General features: G+C 55.0%; 1 protein-coding gene across 2 annotated transcripts in view; it reads left to right on the top strand.

Annotated features, from left to right (window-relative positions):
• UBAC2 (UBA domain containing 2) overlaps nt 1-13,110 on the top strand; it is a 111,535-nt gene extending 98,425 nt beyond the window's left edge. For both annotated transcript variants that reach the window (XM_012723284.1, XM_012723283.1), the window contains 2 exons: nt 6,694-6,816; nt 12,803-13,110. In XM_012723284.1, the coding sequence (XP_012578738.1) occupies nt 6,694-6,816; nt 12,803-12,910 (231 nt within the window). In that variant the 3' untranslated portion in view covers nt 12,911-13,110. The remainder of the gene's footprint in view (nt 1-6,693; nt 6,817-12,802) is intronic.
• Nucleotides 13,111-14,589: the final 1,479 nt, after the last annotated feature.

Below are 14,589 nucleotides of genomic sequence, written 5' to 3'. Positions count from 1 at the left end.
TCGGGCCGCAGGGCACTGCCCAGCGGCAGTACTGGGCATCAAGCTGTTCTGAAGCTGCCCGTCACTGGCTCAGGTTCTCCCCATAACTCCCTCGTGAGGTGAAGGCCGTCGTTCCCATCTCACAGGTGAGGAGACTGAGACCGCTCGCATCCTCCAGAGCTTGCCACAGGTCACGCGTCGGAGGCGGGGCTGGGATTCCGGTCCGGGCGACCGCTCCACTCAGACGCTGCCTGCCCTTTCGTTCCTCTGACGTGACGCCGAAGCATCACTCTGGCCTTGAAGTGGCGTAGCCGGAGCTCAGGGCCGGTCTGCGGGCCAGCGCAGAGCGCAGCCCCCGGTGCCGAAGCCACCGTAGAGCCAGCGGGGCCGTGTCCCCTTAGAGCGGGCACCCTGCTGCGGTGTGCGCTTTTGACTGGTGCCACAGCCCCTGCCGCCTCCCTGCGGCTTTCCCACCTCTCGGCGCCTCAGCCTCCCCCAGGAGGTCTCGAGCCCCGGGACAGCGAGGAGAAACCTGCACCCCACGGGAGCCTCCCCGCGCCACCTGGGTGAGCCCCCCAACCTGGCTTCTCAGCGAGCCACCAGCGCCCGCCAGAGCCTTCCGGGGCGGCACTGTCTATGAAACATCCGCCACTCCTCGCTGGACAGTTAGTCACTTACTCATTTATTGTCATGAGAAACTTTGTTGTGCTTGAATACCCCCAGCAGTGGCTGATGCCAGCTATTTCATAAAGCGGGCTGCTTCCTTTTTCCTCTTTCATATGTGCTGTGGCTGCTTTTGAAGAAGCTGAAGTGAGGAAACATTTCCTGTTTGTGGAGGCTGGTGCTCAGCCCTGCGTGGAGAGTAGGGGGGTCAGGGCGCCCCAGGAGCAGGAGCAGGAGCCCCTGGGCTCGCACCTCGGAAGCACCTGAGAACTGCCACGGCACCCGTCAGACCGGGCCTTGATTGCTTTGCCCGCCATTGGGTCCTCACTGCCCGAAGGTGGAAAGCGTGGCAGTCCGCCGGAGCTGGCGCTCGCCCCGGAGCTGGGGGTGGGGGTGGCGTACCTCGTGTTTGCCTCTTTGCCATACGTGTCAGGGTCGGGGTTTCTCAGCCTGGGTGCCTGGTCCCTGCTGTGGGGGCGTCCTAGCACCCCCATCGCCCGCCTCCCACCAGACAACCAAAAATGCCTGCAGACCTTGCCAGATGTTCCCTGGGCGGTGTGAGGAGTCACCACGCGGGCACCCACAAAGTAGCTGCGATGCCGCGGTGTTCTGGGGCTCTTTCCAAGGGACGTGAGTGGCGGTGTCCACACCTGCACACACGGGCCATCTGTAGACCGCGTCCGTCTGTGGCGGCTGCTCATGCTCGGTGACAGAACCCCTTGCTCGTGCGTCTCCCCGCTTCGCGCAGAGGCGCTTTCTAGCCGGACTCACTGCGGTCGGCGCGGAGTTCGCGGGCGCCCACACGGATGCCCCGGCCAGGCCGGCTCCCGAGGGCGCCGGGGGTCCTGAGACCGTCCCCAGCCCCCTCCCGCAGCGCCCGCCTCCGTCACAGCACCGCCATCCTCGGCCCTGGTCGGGCTTTTGCTCCTGCGGGTCTCGAGGCTGTGACGCGGCCGGCTGCTTTGACCGGCCCCAACGCCGTGAGGGCATTACTTACGGAAACCGGGTTTTTTCTTTGAATTGTCTGTCCACAGAGAGTGTCCCTTTTTCTCTTGAGCCGTTTGTGTCTGTCTCAGTGATTGGCGGGTGTTTGGCATGTTTTCTGGATTCTATTCTTTGTTACGTATTGCAACATTTTCCCTTAACCTGTGCTTTGAAATCACAGCAAAGTTCTCCCTTGCAGTAATTGTTAGCGACCCTCATCTGTAGCAGTATGGTGTATGTTTATGAGGTGTGGTGTATATTTTAGTCCCAGAAACCCTCTCCAACCCTAGTGACACAAGGATAGACTCATTCTAGTTTTGAGCCATTTCAGCTTTTCACATTTAAATCTGTAATCTGTGGAGTTGGTTCGCTTCAGATGAACATCCTTTGGTATGGCATCAAGGAAAGGTCTTCCTTTCTCTTTCTGCATCTTTAGTCCACTGTCCGGATGGGTCACCCCTCTTCTGGGGGCTGTCATGCCTCCTCCCTCCCACCCAGGAGCCCCTGCTCACCCCCCAGGCCCCCAGCCCCCCACCGGCTGCCTGTCCTGGCCGCTCACCTCACGCTGTAATGACGGCCATCTCTCCCTGGCAGAGAAACTCCCCCTCATTTTAGTTCTTCAAAATGTCCATGTCTAGTTTTGACACTTCAAGATGTGTCCCGCCCCACCACACAGGCCTGCACTCTGGAATGTGGGGTCCCCAGCAGCCAGGAGTACGTCTAGCTCCACGTGAAGAGAACACACAATCCCAGGAACTTCAACAGGGTCGAAGTGTTTTTCCCGCCGCGCCGCTGCAGGAGTGAAAGAAGCGCAGCCGGTCACTGCCCGGGGCCCCGGGGGCATGGCCAGGCCCCTTCCTCTCGGGCTTTGTCCTCCGCCCACGTCTTCCCAGGATGGCTGCTTGGCCCGGGAAGGAGGAGGGGTGATGTGCCCCTGCTCGGGTTCCGGTGCTCTTCCTGCGCACATCCCAGGGCCGGTACTGAGTCCATAACGCTTCACCTGCCCCCCCCCCCCATTTTCAAAGGGGACAGTGTGGACATTGACACTCGGCCAGCAGCCTGCGCTCCGCTTCTACCACCATCTGGCGTCTTCTGTCAGGACCCATTTTCTCCATGGGGATCTTACAGAGCTTTCGTTAGATCGAATAGGTAAGTCCCTAATAGTTTTATTTATGCTTGGAAGTGGTCATTGGCGGCATTATTTTCTAAATGGTCACCGTGAAGGAATGTCGCTGGAACTTTGTCTGGCACTCTCCCGTTCACTCTCACCTTCCCAGCGGACTGTCATCCTGTGTCTGCAAGGATGTCTTCATTGCCCCCTCCTCCTGCATTTTGTTCCGAGCTGGCTCGGTCTCATTCTGCTCTGGTCTGTGTTGAGAGTGAGAGGTGGCAGAAGGTACCGTCAGCTCGTCTTCAGTTTTATCAGTTGCTTTCCTCCCTGTGGAATGAGCATTTGGTTTCTCTCTCTCGTTTTTGTTTTGTTTTGTTTTGTTTAAGATTTATTTATTTATTCATATAGAACTGGGGTGCAGGCCAGAGGGGCAGGGGCGGCAAGAAGATTTACCAGAGACAGAGTGGGGAGCAGAACAGGCTGACTGACGAAGCACACTGCTGAGGGGAGCAGCGGGCGGGTCAGGAGAGGTCTGCTGCGCCCTGTGGGTCACTCCCTGGCCGGGGATTGAACTCGTGCTACAGTGGCTGCTATAGCTTCATAGTGCTGTGCTTTCTCTCTTTTAATGGGCTACTGTGGGAAGCCCATTACTGTCTCTTCTAAGATTCCAGGGAGAAAGCCAAAAATAGTACATCATATCAGCTAAGAGGTGTAATACTTAACATGGCTGAATTGAGTTTACTAATATTTTCTTTAGGTTTATTGCATTTGTCCATATGTGATGAAGTATTCTACCATTTTTCTTTTCTATAATGCTCTGTTCTTGTCTTGGAGAAGTGGGCAACTTTCCTCCTTTTTATGTTCTGAAGAGTAATTTGAATTTGGGCGGGAAGATGTTTTACTCCAAATTATATTCATAGATAATAGTCTGGTCAGGTTTCTGTTTCATCTTCTGTAACTTTTACCACAGTTTCATATATGTTCCGAAAAGTAACCAGTATATGAAAAAGTAACCGGTCCTTTTGTTTCGTTATATTTGTATGGGGTCAGAGTCAGGCTGTTTTAGCTGCTGTAGAGTATTACATTACATGAATGTATTTTAATTTATCCACTCTGCTTCATGGGTCTGTGAATAGCTTCCAGTTTTTAGCTGTTACAGTCGCTCTGCTGAGCACGTTCTGGGCCAAGCCTTCTGGGGAACTTGCCTTTGCCTGTCCATTGTCTGGAGAGGAGGGCTGAGACTCTCACACGTGTTTAATAGGAGCCCCTGGAAGGATGATAGAATGAATATATTAAGAAATAAATAGATAGCTGCCCCTGAACAGTGAGCAGAAGAGCAATTTCTGTCTCTTCTTCAGTAAGCGTTAGTCATTTCGATCACACTTTCCAGTGTTAATGTACCTGCCCAAACTAGGAATTTAAATTCATGCTGCTGTCACTGTTGACAAATAAAAGTTTTCTGTTTCCGGGGGATTTGGTGATGGGAAGCCCATGGGGATTACAACTGAGACGAAAAAATACACAAAATGATGTAAAAATAAACTATTTAAAAAAAGTTGTCTATTTCCATCAAAAATTGTCTCTTTCCATCAAAGGTTTGCTATGAATGACGTATCTTAAAATTATTTAAAAGCTGCCCCCATAGTCCCTGTGTGATGCTTAATATTAAGTTGTCAGAAAAGTCATGACACATTTTTGCATAGAGAAAATATATCTGTTATCTGTGCTCCTTTGTCCTTTGTCTTCAAGCTTGACTGATTTATCCATTCTGTTTGGTTTTTTAAACAAATGACATCAGGTTTATTGGTTCCTTCTATTGTATTATCGTCTATTCTTAATTTTCTGTTTCAGTCTCATAATTTCTTTGAGTTATTATTACCTCTTCTGACTTCCTACGTTCAACTTAACTTTCAGTCTTCGTCTCCTTTAAGCTCTGTCTTCTAAAATTGTACCAACTGCTTTAGTTAGGTCCCACGCACTGTGCTCGGTCATGGTCTCATTCTTATTAGTAGCCTTCAGCTAATTTTCTACTTTCCATTATGCCTTTTCTGCCTTTTTGATTTCCAAGTGTGTACAATTCAGTTGTCTTGTATGTGTAATTTTGACATTACCTCTAACTAAATTGCATCTAGTCAAAGAAGATAGTCTAGTCAGGTTTATGTTTTGATATTTATGGACATTTCCTACAGGATTTGAGCAATCATTTTCTATAAAATGTCTATGCGTAATGGATGAGAGTATGTATTCTATAAATATTGCATGCAGGCGAGCGATGTCCACTTGGCAAACTTGTTTTTGATCTATACTGTTCCTAACTTTTGTCTGTTCAGTCTGTCAACATATGCTAAAAATGAAGCATATGTCTGGATGTTTTAAATTCTCTTGGTAGTCTACTAATTTTTGCTTCTGGATTTTGAGGTCGCTGTGTAAGTAGCATAGACCTGTGGACCTACGTCAACCCTCAGAGTGCCTTTCTGCCCCTGAGTTCTGTCCATTAGACATGAATCAATGCCAGCTTTCTTTGGTTGGTGGTTCTCAGACTTTACATTTTCCATCTCTTTTATACTGGACTGCCTATGTCTTTATATTCAGAATCGCCTTCCAGCTAGTGAACTTGTCCGTGTGTGCTTATTACGATGGGTGATATTTTTGAATTTACTTCTACTGCTCTCTCTCCGGAACAGTTTTGCTTCATGTCTCTATATTTCACTCCTCTCACTTTTTTTAGCTGTCCTTTATACTACCTCACTCTTCTAAATCTTCCTTCTAGCTCTTTGTTGTTTAAAACTTCTCATTTTATGGCTGTTTTCATGCCGTTCTAAATCTGAGAGCTTGCGGACCTAGTTCTCCTATTTACTGTGCTCCCGACACTCATGATGGACTTTTCCCTCCTTGACTTTGCCATTTTGGAGTCTGAGTCTCTCCTCCTGGAGTTTCCTCTCTAAAGCCCAGGAGCCCCGGGCCTAGAGGATTTATTCTGTGTAGGCTTCTGCTTGACTCCTTGGGTATATCCACCTCTTACCCTAGACCCCATTTTTATGTAATTTTTGAGGGGTTCTTCAAGCATAGATGCAGTGTGATTTGAACCCCCAGTTTGCCTGCTGCTCTCAAGTCTCAGACAGCCCCGCATTCCTGTTCCTCTCCTGAGTAAGAAGCACTCTGGACGCTTCTCGTCATCCTCTCTCCCTGAGGACGCTGCCGCCTGCAGGTGTTAGCCAGGAGCAGCGGTGAGCCCAGAGTCTCTGCTGCTTTCGGACCCACGCAAGGCCTGTTCTCCTGAACCTGGTGAAGTTTGGGGCGTGGGAACAGCGCCCTGACGCCGCCCTCGGGCTCGCCAGCTGCCGGCCCGTGTCCGGCGCTGGGTGCCAGCACCTCGGGGCCTCCTGTCTGCCATTTAGAGCCGCCGTACGTGTAAAGATTCTGTCATGTTCTCTAGCATTTAAATGTTGACAGCAGGAAAATTTCAGGTCTTCTTAGCCTATCATTTTTCTAGAACTAGAAGACATCGAGAAATAGAGGTTTGGATGGATACATTTCAATAACTGGCACGTGACTAAAAACGCTCTGTTCTCATTTTTCTTCACACTGTGGGTTGTTTTTTTTGTTGTGTTGTTTTTTGTTTTTTTTTTTTTCGTCAATGGCACATCCAACCTTAAGTAACCTGCAGTGCCATTCGCGGGGACGGCTTGGCATCAGACCGCTGGGCCCTTCTCAGAGTGACAGTGGGGCCCGGCAGAGCCGAGGCGGTGCCTGCTGTGTCTCTGCTGCCTAGTGGAGCCAGGGGCCGCGTGCAACTGCTGCCTGAGCCGTGCTGTGCCCTCTGGTACCTGGGAGCTTCAGCCAGCACCTCAGTTTCTCGCCCACCCCCTGGCCCAGAGGGGCCTGCCTCGCGAGAACACCTCCTGCGTAGGCAGGCCCGCCCCGCTGTGTCTGATTGCTGTGTGGATCTCTTTCAGGGAGGAATGATCAACTGGAACCGTCTCTTCCCTCCCTTGCGTCAGCGACGAAATACGAACTATCAGGATGCTCGGCGGTCTGAACAACAAGCGTCCCCGCCTCTCGAGGTTTCTGAGGAACAGGTAATCGGGAGCGCCTGGGCCCAGCCCTCCGTCCACACTGCAGGCCGGTGGTAGCCATTGTAGCGAACAAAACATGTCAGAAAGCAACGCATAAAAGTGCCTAGGTTTTCCGTAGCAGCTAAGCTGCCACTTGGAACAGTGTCGACCACTGCGGGGCTTGGGGGACCAAGAGAGGCAGTGAGATTTTGGGGCGAGGAAGGGCACTGTGATTGCCGATTTAAAAGTCTCTATCCATACTAGAAGGGACGAAGTCGGACCCGGCGTGGAAGGGTGGAGAGGAGGCGGCGGGGGCCCGGGCCATCGGCTCCTCGCTGGGTGTACCTGCTGGGCTCTGGGAGTCAAGCGGCGATGTTTTACTTACACACAGAGCACATCACCAGTGACATGCACACCACGCAAGTAAAGGAGCAATAAATAAGTGCTCCAGCTGTATTTGAAATGAAGAGCAAACTCATACGGGAGGGGGGAATTGATTTCAGAAACTCTTGCACACACGATAGCCTCAGTCTAAAGCCTCAGCCCCTTGGGTGTGCCGTTTGTGACGCTGAGCTTCCGGTGAGAGAGGTAACACGCGTGCAGGGCGGGAGCAGGAAGCGGGCCACCGGGCTGCATGGAATTCGAGGTGTCAGCTTTGACTCCTGATGTGGGCGTGCGCGGCTGGGCGTGGAGTGTGGCCAAAGCGTGTGCGCCTGGTGCGCACCTGTGGACACTAACTCAGAAGCTGTGGCCGCAGTAGCGGCCTTTCCGCGACTCCTTTCCTTGGCTGACCGTAGGAAATGGTGGGTTCTGGGCCGGCTAGGGATGGCCTGCGGTGACCCTGGGCCCACTTGTGCAAGGGCTCGAGGAAGCTCCGAAACTGAGGGCCTCACCACAGAGTTGCCTCGGACCCTGGCCAAATCCAGGGTAACTGCTAGAGCCCCGTGGGGGCGGGGTCCCCGTTCACGCTGACGTTGGCAGGGAGCATTATGTGGATCCGTCTACAGCCCGGTGGAAGGAGGAAAGTGTTTCCTCCGGCAGAGCCTGGAGTAATTAACCCAGAGAGAGCGCGGGCAGAGGAAGATCACAGTTTTCCAGATAAGAGAACAAGAGTCGGCGCAGGAAGGGCGCAGGGTAGGTGAACAGCAGGCCGTGCGCGTGGCCTCAGAGGGCCCCCCGCCGGCTCACCAGCCGCCCAAGGGGAACAGCCACGTGACGGCAGACAGGCGGCGCCCGCCGAGCCCGGTCTTCAGCCGTTTTCCCGACAGTAACGGGCGTGCGGGCCAGCCAGGCCCCGCAGCCCTGCGGGCACAGGTGTGGACCTGACCGCAAGGGAAACCCAACAGACCCAGCGCCACGCTGCAGACGACGGCCCAGAGAAGGCGGCCCCGCTCCCGCCCCCTCCCAGGGCCGTCTGCTGCAGGCGTGTCCTGGCTTTTCTGGAGCACAGGAGGCCTCGCAGGGTTCCCAGTGCCGCCCCTGTGCCAGGACACAGTAAGTGCATTTGGGAGAAGCCGTCAGTGGCTGGTGGGTGGTCCTGGCACCCCCCCGCACGCCCCCGGCACCCCCCCGCACGTCCCCGGCACCCCCCCCCCCCGCACGCCCCCAGCACCCCGGGAGAGAGCCGGGGACGGGGACGCCCATCTGCCTCCTGCATTCGCGGGTTCTTGGGAACAGCCCCTGCCACGGGTCGGGAAATTAAGCCCAACACCTTAGCGTTTGCGTGGTACTTGGGGGAGCATTAAAAAGTGGGTGAACAATCTCAAGTTCAAATGAAAACAAGAGAGCTCTGCCCTGTCTCTGTTGACTCGATAAAACTGAGTCACGGCCGTTAACGCTAGGAAGTGTTCAGAGGTGTGATCGTTCTTAGTTTTGGCACTTCGAAAAAAAAGTGTCAAGAAGTGATAACAAGGAGAATGTGTGCCATTGAAGTCTTGGGGGGGCTCATGAATCATGTTACTTGCTGCTCCCCGAATGACAACGGTGGGGTTAACTTGTCGGCGTCTGTTTGAAATGGCTTTCACCTCCTCCTTCTCTGAGAAGAACCTGTCGCTGAAGGTGAGGGCGTTTGTCACGTGTGTTCCCTTCGCCCCTGCGCCTCCGAACCTGGACTTTTATGTTTGTTTCTTACCCTGAAACGGCGCCCCAGACCTGCCGCCGCAGAGGCGGGCCCGCCCTGCCCTCGGGGTTCCTGCAGTAGGTGCTCGAGCTGGAAAGGTAAAGACTGCTGCTCTTGCCTCAGAGCATCCCAGTAATGTCCACAAACTCAGAGTCCGCGGTCATCTCCCGTCAGAAGCTGGGGCCCGGCACTCCCAAACTGCTGTCAGAAGCAGGCGCGTCAGCTTGGACACGCAGGACAGTGTACGCGTCACTGTCCAACGAAATGTGCTTGTGTTTTCCTCATTTTAGACGTTAAATGTGTTAAGAAACTTAGTAGTTTCCTAAACTGAGACCAGTAGAAGTGATTGTGTTTTTGCCGATTCAAGCAAATACTTGGGGGGGTTCTAGAGTCCTAAGGCAGGACGTGTAGTTCGTGGATTTTGAAAACCAGACTTGAGAGAGACACGCACCCTTCACGAGCCCCCGTCTGGCGGGCCAGTGGGAGTGCACCACCCTTTCTGTGTTTGCTGCTGCTCTCTTTCTGGAATTTTCCTTCTTCCAGAGCCACTGCTGTTTCCAGTGAGTTCTCACCCAGCCCCTTGACCAGCTCATCCCCCTCGCGGGTGCCATCCCGGCCCCCTTGGAAGTCTGCCAGAAGGGAGCGCCTTGGAACAGTCAGGTGCACTCAGAGGTCTACCAGCTTGGGAGTAATGTGTGCTCCCCCCAGTTCTTTTTAACTAGGGATTTCCACATTATACCATTTTTTAATTTAACAAATGTTAGCTATTTGTCATCGTGGCTTCTTTTTGAATGAATGAATGAGAAGGAAAAACTCTTTCCAAGTTTTCTCTTGAGCCCTCCCCAGGCCTGAAACATGACCTTGTTCTTTGCCCTTATTGGGACATCCAGTGGAAGGGACAAGGAAGTTAAGCAAGACACCAGACTTGACGGAAGAGTGATAAGACTATTACAGATCACCACTTCCTCTACCCATTCACGTCTTTCCTTCTTCTTAGTCCACCCACAGTTACCAACTCTGCCCCCACTTACCATCGGCCATTCCCTCCGAGGGAGAGAGTGCTAATGCCTCGGCCCTGCCTGCCCACGGTGCTCAGCACTGGAGGGGAGCCGGGCACAGAGGTGGCACTGGCAGCTGCAAAATGTCCCAGGCCTGCTGGACCAAGAAAGGGGTGCCTTGCTGGGGAACAGGCCCTGGCCTGTAAATCTGGTGTGGTGAGAATTGGGGAAGCACCGGTGACCGAGCTGGCGCCCAGGGTGACTGGCAGGGTGAGGGCCTGCCCCCAGCAGACGCTGGATGGGCGGGGCGGGGTGGGCCTTCCGCAGCCCCGGGCTACGGCCTAAGGTCTCACACCAGAACCAGAGGTGTTAGCAACAGAATGCCAGAGCTGTGTGTTAGAAACAATTGGTGAACATTCACAACCGAGCCAGTATCAATCACATAATGTAGCACGGTTGGCGGGTACCTGAGTCTTCGGGGTGCACTAAGGAATGGGAGCATGTGGTGAGGACTTTCTCACGTGCAGAGGTCGGGGCCACCAAGCCACCTAGCAGGCAGGGCAGGAGCGTGATGAAAACAGCCAGACCCCGAGTGCTGGCAGCAGGTGGGCTGGGGGCTGGGTGCTGGGTGCTGAGGATTTGGGGGTGAGGCCGCCGGGCCCAGGGCCGGTTTGATGGGGCCGGGAGGTGGGAAGGAGGGTGGCCCTGATGGCTGACAGGCGCCGGTCCTGGCGCAGGGCTGGAGAGGGTCCGTCCCCAGGCTCCCTGAGCCTCCCGCCGCAAGCCCGCGGGCCCCCAGCGTGCATGGGAGGGGACTTGATTTCAGGTGAACATACTGTCTGCAAATTTGGGAAGTAAGAACCCATAGCCAAAGGGAAGTTAAAGAAACCACAGTTGTGTTTAAACAAAAAGAAACGGGAATGTCTCACTGAGCGGGTTGCTGTGATGGCCCTGTGGACGGCGGCTCCCCTCAGGCCAGGGGTGGGGGCGCAGGTCGGGGCCGCAGCGGGGCCTGCCGGCCTGCTCGAGTAAGAATTAATCACCTTGAGACTGGAGGGATGTTTCCCAGTCGTAGAGGATGGTCGAATTTTTTTTTTTTAATTTAGAATATTTTTTTTTATTTTATTTATTACAAAGTTTACTTTTACATCTTTTTGCACATTTTTTTTTCCATCTCGATTGTAATCCCCGCGGGTTTCCCATCACCAAATCACCCCTGTGCCACCACCATAGTCCCGTGCATTTCCCTCCCTTCCCCCCCCCCCCCATTTTTGATCCCATTCCCCACTCCACCCCCACAGAATGTCTCTGGTCTATGGTTGTTCATTATTTTTGTTATTTTCTCGCCTGGTCCATTATACTCCTGCTATGAGTGAAACCAGAGGATGCTCGAATTTTTTAAACAAGGGCAGGAAAACCAGCTTCTGTCCGCCTCGAGATGGTCAGTGCCCCGCGGCTGGCCGCCGAGGGTGTTGCCAAGACCTCTGACGGCACCGCGGCCCCCTGCCTGCGACCAGGGGTCACGTCACGTGGGTTTGGAACTGACCACACATCTCTAAAGAAAAGGGGGCGATGTGGCGAGCCACCTGACCGGTGAGGGCGCTGGGCTGGCCTGTGGGGTACTTTAACCCGCAGCCTGCGTGGTATCTACAGGTTTGCTAATCAAATCGGGAAGTCATGCAAGTTTGAGGGAGCTGATGAGCACGGTGGACAGCAGAATTGAAGTTAGAAACTGTTCTGGCGGGCTGGAAACCACCAGAGGAGCTTGCAGAGACGTAGCCAGCCCTCCGGTGCGGCTGACAGGCCTGGCAGTGCGGACACGGAGCAGCCCGAGCAGGCCCCGCCGGCCGCCCGCACCGCGCCCCCGGCACACGGAGGTGACAGGAGGGCCGAGGCCTGGCTGCCTGGCCTGGCCAGACCCCGTCCTCTCTGCAGGGATGGGGTTCGAGATGCGTCACTGAGCGAGCCTTGGAAGGGGAGGGCTGGGCGGGAGGCGCTGACTGGGGCCGGCGAGCTGGCGAGGACCAGCGGGGCTGTGCTCAGGCCGTGTACAGGGGGCGGTGGGCAGAAGCAGGCCCCCAGCGCAGGTGAAAGCCCCAGGCCTGAGGGGCCGTGCGGCAGGAGACTTCTGCTCTGGGGTTCCTCCAGGTCTGCAGACATGGACCCAGACATGGACGCCGAGCTCCAGGCCTGGGGAGGCGGCGATGGAGGGCGGGAGAGCAGCTCGCGTAGAGGAGGGGATGGGGCTTCTGTTAGCTCAGCCGGCAGGGGCAGCTAGAGAGAGGCTGAGTCGGCCCCCTCTGAGGAAGAACTCGGCCGGCGGCGAGGGAATGTGGACAGCACTCTGGAAGAGGCAGGCCTTCCTTGGGGGGAGCTGAAGCGCTCTGCCCACGCAGCCGCCGGAGGGGGGCCTGACATCCCTGCCGCCTCCACCCTCGCCACGCTGCCCAGGGCCTGCTCCAGGACGCAGCTGCCAGTGGCCCCGCATGGATGTGCCTGAAGGCAGCCAGGGGACCCGCGCGGAAGGATGACCGCCGCCCCAAGGGCGTCTTTAACCTGAGTCTTAACCCTTGTTCTGTTCGCAAGCCCTACCGAGGGGGTACCGCCTCAGCTGGCGAGCACTGTCCCCCCCAGGCCCTCGGGGTCCCTCTGCCACCCCGCCCTCTCCTGGCCCTACCTACTCCCCTCCTTTAGCACTCCAGGCTCTGAACGCCCCCATAATGTCACAAAGCAGAGGCAGGAGGGCAGTGCTGGGCCCTGGCCCCTGCCCCCCCGGGGCCCTGTCTTCCTCAGCAGAGAGGTGGCCACCTCCACCGGCCCCTCAGGCCTCCTTGGCCCACTCGTCGAAAATCTCAACATTTGCAAAAGTCTCGTTTCTGCTCTGTGTTTCCAGGTGGCCCGGCTGATGGAGATGGGGTTTTCCAGAGGGGACGCTTTGGAAGCCCTCAGAGCTTCGAATAATGACCTTAACGTGGCTACCAACTTCCTGCTGCAGCACTGACAGTTCCATCACCGCAGGGACCACCGAGCTGCCCCGGCGGGCGCCGGCCTGGCGCGGACCAGCCCCGGCCCGCACGCCCCGGCGCCCGTGTCCTCCCGCCCCCGTGGGCTGGGTGGTCCCTGCTGCCCGCCGCCCATGATTCCAGATCGTCACCATTAGCTGTCCACGATAAGTTTGCCATTAAATTCGCATGTATTTTCTATCTCTTTTTTTTTTTTATTGGGCATTTTCCTTAGTTTGGAGGCTCAGCGCTCATTCCTTACGTGTTCCAAGTGCATTAGGGTGGCAGGTGTCTGTCAGCAGCGGACCGGACTCCAGGTGGGAGGCGGCTGCTGCTGCGATGCTCTTTTTACTGTAATGCATCATCCCGCATCAGACCTGATCTGCCGGTGTAGAAGGGGGAAGGGGTGTTACTTCAGAAAGGAAATTACTTGAAATGATTCTTTACAGGCTTTTTTTCATCACCCGTTTTTTCTCAAATTTGCTTTCAAAACCCAGTGACTGTTCAGGATTCTCCTTCCCCAGATGTGGGCAGTACCCAGACCTGCTACAGCCAGTGGTGGCCTGGGTGATGGGGCCAGGACGAAACCCTACTCCACTGTTCCAGCCCAGTCTGGTCCAGGGAATGTCCCCAGCTCCTTCTACCCCTTCCATTAAAGAACCATAAGTTCCAATTCAAGATTCTGGAATACTCCATGCAACAAAACGGGTTAACTTTGCTCGGAATATCCACAGCCAGCCACACAGTTTGGGGGTAGAAGGGGATGAAACAACAGGGGTTTCCTGGCACAGTAGGGACCTAACCCGGTGTCCTGGGAACTGGCCAGCATGACTCAACCCTAGAACAGAAGAGAGAAGAACACTCAGGCCTGCCCACCAGTTTCAGGGTCAGGCCCCAGGGGCCAGGTGTCCCAGGCCCAGGAGAGGCTACAGGAGGTGCCCTGTGTGTGTATGTGAGAAGATCAACAACAGATGCCTGGAGATTTAAGGAAATTGTGCAACTCTTGTGGTCTGCAAAGTGAGCAGAAATGTATCAAATTGATGCAAATCTAGATGTGTGATCCAATAAAGTTTTTAATGTGTTTTATTTTTTGAAGTCTAGGCTGCCTCCCACCCCCACCCCCAAAACATTTACCAGACTGCTCATCTTTTTCTAGCAGGTGGGGGTGATTTTTGGAAGTGAGAGAGAGCTTTTGTTCCTGTAGGCAGGACTCGCCCCACCGCATCTCCCAGGCGTTCGTTAGGGGCCTGACCTCAGGAAACTCGGTCCTGACTGGCCATCAGCACCCAGAACTGCAGAGGAGGTGACTTTCGCAAACACAGCTGGCCCCAGACACCCCCTCCCCGGGCTGGGGGAGGGGCCGTGTGAGTTCCCCATCTCAGGTTGCGACTCAGTGGGTGGTGGTGGAGACACCCTTCACCACATTCCCTAGCCAAGGTCACGCAGGAGATGGCCAGAATGGCCGGGGCAGACCACTCTTCTGAGGTACTGCCCCCCCCAACACAACTCTACCCAAAACACCCTCTCGGTGCTCTCCCTTTAAACAGCCCCGGCAATGGGAAACTAAAGCAGACCAACATTCCCACCCACTGGGGACTTTCTCTGCTTCTCTCCCGTGAGATGGAGCAAGGCGCAGGCCCCGTGATGACGGCAGTGAGCCGCCCGCATGCACGAGGAT

This window comes from Condylura cristata, unplaced genomic scaffold (assembly GCF_000260355.1).
Source record: "Condylura cristata isolate star-nosed mole 26May11 unplaced genomic scaffold, ConCri1.0 scaffold00010, whole genome shotgun sequence".
NCBI classification, from domain to species: domain Eukaryota; kingdom Metazoa; phylum Chordata; class Mammalia; order Eulipotyphla; family Talpidae; genus Condylura; species Condylura cristata.
Note: the sequence above shows the minus strand (reverse complement) of the source record. Positions and strands in the feature narration are given on the sequence as shown.